At 36.1% G+C, this 6254-nt stretch overlaps 1 protein-coding gene across 1 annotated transcript; it reads right to left on the bottom strand.

Moving 5' to 3' along the window:
- Positions 1 to 4254: 4254 nt before the first annotated feature.
- On the bottom strand, positions 4255 to 4581 carry LOC140532204 (large ribosomal subunit protein eL6-like). Its single transcript, XM_072650678.1, has one exon. The coding sequence runs from the start codon at positions 4579 to 4581 to the stop codon at positions 4255 to 4257; it is 327 nt and encodes a 108-aa protein (XP_072506779.1).
- Positions 4582 to 6254: the final 1673 nt, after the last annotated feature.

The following is a 6254-nucleotide window of genomic DNA, read 5'->3' as shown; positions in this document are numbered from 1 at the left end:
CTACTTCTAATAGGTCAGTGAAAAACATACAACATCTTCCATGAATATGTGACTTGGGCTCCTCCAGCCTGAGTCTGAAAACCCATAGTAAGGGAGCCCTTTGAGTTTGATCATGATCTGACATTGAGGTAGCCTCCCTTTCAAAGTTTCTGATTTGAGTCTAGTGGTTTTTCAACCCATTTCTGTTGACCTCAACTTCTCCTTCATGCCAGATACTCAAGGCCCCTGTTCAAATCCTCACGTAATTTTTCTTTTGGTCTCTCCTCACTTCATCTGGACAAGGTTGGTAATAATAACAGCACTTGCTCCTAGGGCTGTTGTGAAGATAAAATCAGATAATATTTGTGAAGTTCTTTGCAAATCTTAATTTTAGTTGTTGTTTTTTTTTTTGGTTGTTGTAAGTAGCTTGTGTGGACCTGGGCAATTCACTTAAACTGTTGGAGCATCAATTTTGTCATATGAAAAGCGGGTCAAATTACACTACCTATTTCATTGATGTGTGAGGAAATAATTTTGTAAATCTTAAATCAATGCATAAATTTAAGCAAATACTATGATGGTTATTGTAAGACCTTTAGTTCTCAAAACAGAAGTGGCTAAATAATGAGAGGTAAAAAAGTATCCAGTTAGGTTAGAAACTATATGAAATATTCATGACAAATGACCCTTATGTAATAAATAATACTTTTGATGATTAAAAAAAAGTCTTGAATTTGAATGTGAGAAGGGGTTTCCAGGGGGAAAAGCCAACCTTGGGATTCTTTTTTATTTCTTTAATTTATTTATTTGTTTTCAGTTTTCAACAACCACTTCCATAAGTTTTAAATTTTCTTCCCATCCATTTCCCTCTTGAGATGGCATGCAATCTTATATGGGTTCTACACATACATTCTTACTAAACACACTTTCACATTAGTCATATGGCATAGAAGAATGAAAACAAATGGGGAAATCATGAGAAAAACCAAACCAAAACAAAACATAACATAAGAGAAAACAGTCTGCTTCATTCTGTGTTCTGATTCCATAGTTTTTACTCTCGATGTGGATGGCATTTTGCATCAAGAGTCCTTTGGGAGTGTTTTAGGTCCCGGCATTGCTGTGAAGGGCTAAGTCTATCAGAAACAGTACTCACACACTGTGGCTGTTACTGTGTATAGCTTTCTCCTAGTTCTGCTCATTTCACTCAGCATCACTTCATATAAGACTTTCCAGGTTTTTTCTGAAATCCAGCTGTTCATCATTTCTTATAGCACAGTAGTATTCTATTATATTCATATACCACAACTTGTTCAGCCATTCCCCAACTGATGGTCATTCTCTTGATTTCTAGTTCTTGGCCATCACAAAAAGAGCTGCTATAAATATTTTTGTACATGTGGGACTCTTTCCAATTTTTATGATCTCTTGGGGTTACAGTCTTAGAAGTGATATTGCTGGGCCAAAGGGTATGCATATTTTTATAGCCCTTTGGGCATATTTCCAAATTGTTCTCCAGAATGGATGGATCAGCTCACAGTTCCACCAACAATGAATTAGTGTTCCAACTCTCCCACATCTTCTCCAGCATTTATCATCTTCCTATTTTGTAATGTTAGCTATTCTGATATGTGTGATGTGGTACCCCAGAGTTGTTTTGATTTGCATTTCTCTAATCAATAGTGATTTAGAGCATTTTTTCATATGAGTATAGATAGCTTTAATTTCTTCCTCTGAAAACTTCCTATTCATATTCTTTGACCATTTATCAATTGGGGAATGACTTGTATTCTTGTACATTTAACTCAGTTCTCTACATATTTTAGAAATGAAGCCTTTATCACAGACACTAGCTGTAAAAATTCTTTCTCAGTTTTCTGTTTCCCTCCTAATCTTGGTTGCATTGGCTTTGTTTGTGCAAAACCTTTCCAATTTAATGTCATCAAAACTACTCATTTTTCACTTCATAATGTTCCCTGTCTCTTGTTTGGTCATAAATTTTTCCATTCTCCATAAATCTGACAAACTATCTATGGGATATTTTTTAAAAAATAATAATTAATTGGTTTTCAGTTTTCAACATTTACTTCCATAAGATTTTGAGTTCCAGATTTTCTTCTCATCTCTTCCCTCTCCCCACCCCAAGGTGGAATATAGTTTGATATAGGTTCTACATATATGTTCATATTGAATCTATTTTCATATTAGTCTTGCTGTAAAGAAGAATTATAACTAATAGGAGAAACTACGAGAAAGAAGAAACAAGCAAACCAAAAAATGACCAAATGTTATGCCTCAGTCTGTATTCAGACTCCATAGTTCTTTTTCTGGATGAAGATAGCATTTTCCAACATGAGTCCTTTGGAGTTGTCTTGTATCCTTGCATTGCTAAGAAGAGATGTCTATCAATGTTGCACATTGTGGCTGTTACTGTGTACAGTGTTCTGCTTCTGCTCACTTCACTCAGCATCAGTTCATTGAAGTCTTTCTAGGTTTTTTTGAAGAAATTTTCATTTCTTATGGCACAATAGTATTCCATTACTTTCATATACCACAACTTGTTTAGCCATAACTATGGGATTCTTTTTTTCTATTATATAATTTATTTTCAGTTTTCAATATTCATTTTCAAAAGATTTTGAATTCCAAATTTTCTCCCTCTATCTCTCCTCCCCAACCTGAGGACAGTGTGATACCCCTTCCCCCAATCTGCCCTCTCTTCTATCCACCTTCCCTTCTCCCATCCCTTTTCCCTCTATTTTCCTGTAGTGCCAGATAGATTTCTATACCCCATTGCCTGCTCATCTTATTTCCAAGTTGCATGCAAAATCAATTTTAACATTAATTTTTAAAGGTTTGAGTTCTACATTCTCTCCCTCCCTCCCCCTGCTACACTCATTGGGAAAACAACCAATTTGATATAGGTCATACATGTGTGGCCATGCAAGACACTTACATAAGAGTCATATTGCAAAAGACTAACCATATTTCCTTCTTTCTTGCCCTGCCCTCCATTTCTTCCATTCTCTCCTTTGACCTGTATCCCAACAATAGAGTTTGCTTTTGATTACTACTTCCCCCAAACTGCCTTCTATTATCTTCCTTCTCCTATGCCCTTCCTCCTGCCTTCCTACAGGATAAGATAGATTTCCATAACCAGTTGAGTGTTGTTCCCTCCTTAAGCTAAATCCAATGACAGTAAGGCTCATTTATTCCCACTCACACTCCGCTCTTTTCTTCCTTTGTAAAAGCTCTTTATTGCCTCCTTTATGTGAGATGATTTACTACATTCTACCTCTTGTTTTCTCTTTCTTCCAGTACATTCCTTTCAACACTTAATTTTATTTTTTAGGTATCCTTCCTTTAAATTCACCTCACCCTGTGCTATCTTTCTATCTATCTACACACATGTATATATGTGTATATATACATATATAGGCACATGCACACATACATACACACATACAAATATACACACTTATACACATAGATATATACATGCATAATATATACATACACATATATAATATACACATACATACACACATGCTTGCATATGTATGTATGCATGTGTATGTATATGTATGTATATTTCCTCTAACTATCTTAATACTGAGAAAGATCTCAGGAGTTACAAATACCATTTTTCCATTTAGGAATGTAAAAGGTTCAATTCTAATGAGCCCCTTATGGCTTCTCTTTTCTGAAAGTCAAATTTTCTATTCAGCTCTGGTCTTTTCATTAAGAATTTTTGGAAGTTCTCTATTTCATTGAAATTCCATTTTTCCCCCTGAAGTAGTATACTCAGTTTTGCTGGGTGGGTGATTCTTGTTTTAAACTTAGCTCCTTTGACTTCTGGAATATGGAATATAATATTCTGAGCCCTCTGATCCCTTAGTGTAGAAGCTGCTAAGTCCCATGTTATCCTGATTGTGTTTCCACAATACTTAAATTATTTCTGTTTGACTGCTAGTAATATCTTCTACTTGGTCTTGGAACTCTGAAATTTGGCTACAATATTCCTAGGAGTTTTTCTTTTGAGATCTCTTTCAGGAGGTGATTGGTGGAGTCTTTCCGTTTCCATTTTGCCCTCTGGTTCTAGAATATCAGGGCAGTTTTCCTTGACAATTTCTTGAAAGATGATGTCTAGACTCGTTTTTTGATCATGGTTTTCAGGGAGACTAATAATTTTTAAATTATCTCTCTTGGATCTATTTTCCAGGTCAGTTTTTTTTAGCTATTCCAAATATTTTAATAAGAGTTCTTGCTATGCATTTAAAACACCAGTTTGTGAGGATAAACTACATTGGAGAGAGAGAATACAAAAAGCAGATAGTCACGGAGCTGAGGAATTTTCTTGATTTGGGGCAGGATCTGAGAGTCTACTGTATTCTGATCAGCCTTGCACTGCTCTGTAATCTCATATTTCTTTTTTTCTGTATCAAAAATCTCTCCTTCTTGGTGTCTAGGTTTATAGAGCCTCTTCTTCTTGAAGTAACAATCAGTAAGATGCTTTAGAATTTTTACCCCTGAAAGGTTAGCCCTGGCAGATGTGGCAATGACAAATTTCTGATGGGTCCTTTTAGGAGCAACACAGTTCATTGTCAGAGGTCCAGTCACCAGTAGCAAGTAGTCAGCCAGCTGCTTCAGGAAAACCACTTGCCCCTGTGGCAGCCAGTGAGCATGATCAGAATGGTGCCTGAGGTGATGCTAGCTCAAAGTCTCCTCACATCTTCCTTTTTGCTCTCCTTTTTTTCCCTTTTTAACTTTTTTTTCCTTTGGTTCCTTTGGGAGCTTTTTGTCCACCATCTTGAGAGAAGGGAAAGAGCTCAGTTTTTCCAATGGGATATTTCACATTGCCTTCTATTTTTTCATTCTTTTGGTTTTGTTTTATAATTTCTTGATTTTTCATAAAGTCATGAGCTTCCATCTGCTCCATTCTAATTTTGAAGGAATTATTTTTTCAGTGAGCCTTTGTACTCCCTTTTCCATTTGGCCAATCTTGGTTTTTAAGGCATTCTTCTCCTCATTGGCTTTTTGGACCTCCTGTGCCATTTGGGATAGTCTATTTTTAAAGATGTTATTTTCTTCCGCATTTTTGGGGTCTCCTTTAGCAAGCTGTTGACTCTTTTTTCATGATTTTCTTGCATTGCTCTCATTTCTCTTCCCAATTTTTCCTCTACTTCTCTTACTTGATTTTCAAAATCCTTTTTAAGTTCTTCCATGGCCTGAGACCAATTCATATTTTTCTTGGAGTTCATTTGTAGATATATGATCAAGTCTGTGGGGTGCATAGAAAAGGACACTCTTCTTACAGAAAGGCATACTGAAATTATCAGTAGTCAATCTAGGAACTAATAACGAAGTTCTTTTTCCTGTCTAGTAGACTTATAGTTTTATCCTGTAAGTGCATCTTGTCATATTTGATTTTATTGTTCATGTTGTCTATGCTTTCTAAATTTCATCATGTAGTTTTTTTGTTTGAGAAAATTGGGCTAAAATGACTGTCCAGGATCACACAGCCACTAAGTTTCTGAGGCTAGATTTGAACTCAGGTCGTCTTGACTTCAGGGCTGCTCCTCCATCCACTATATCACCTAGCTGTCCCTCATCCTGTAACTTTTATGAAATTACTGAATCTATGAGTCTTTGAGAAGCTTACCCATTACTTCTTTTTTTGTTTATTATTATTATTTATTTTTAACACAGTTTATAACAGATAAAGCAATTCCAACTTTTGGTCAGGTGATGCTTCTTTTTAAAGCATTTACAGTATGGACCATAAAAGAAATTTTTTTTTAAAACATTAACCAACTGAGACAGAAATAATATTTATGTTGCTAACTTCACAAGTTCTTTACCTAATTATTTCCACAGTATTACTAAGAATTAAAGGACCCTAACTTATTGTTGTTGTTCTAAAGTCCTATGCCTAATAGTTTAATTTTAGGCAACCTCAGATGTTCTTCTACCCATAATCTATAATTGAATAGATCTGGTATTAAGCTTACAAACCTTTTGACTATGTATGGGGCCCAGAGGGCCTCAGGGGGTGCAAGTCAGAGGCAAAGCCTGTTCCCGTGGGAAAGGTGCTGAAGCACACCCTGGCAGAAGCTCTGTGTGACCCTGGAACCTGATGTTCCCACAGATACTGATGTCCCCTACAGTAAAGTAACAAGTGAGCCTGGGAACCCAGGAACTAGCTGCAGGAACAAGATAAGCTTCCTTACTTACTGCGGGTGTAAGGATGTGGAATAGTCATGAGATGGTGAAGT

The sequence above is a fragment of the Notamacropus eugenii genome, chromosome 3 (assembly GCF_028372415.1).
Source record: "Notamacropus eugenii isolate mMacEug1 chromosome 3, mMacEug1.pri_v2, whole genome shotgun sequence".
NCBI classification, from domain to species: Eukaryota; Metazoa; Chordata; class Mammalia; order Diprotodontia; family Macropodidae; genus Notamacropus; species Notamacropus eugenii.
Note: the sequence above shows the minus strand (reverse complement) of the source record. Positions and strands in the feature narration are given on the sequence as shown.

What these genes read in the sequence shown, in the direction of transcription:
- LOC140532204 (XM_072650678.1), bottom strand. Translation starts at nt 4,581, where the DNA reads ATGAACTGTGTTGCTCCTAAAAGGACCCATCAGAAATTTGTCATTGCC.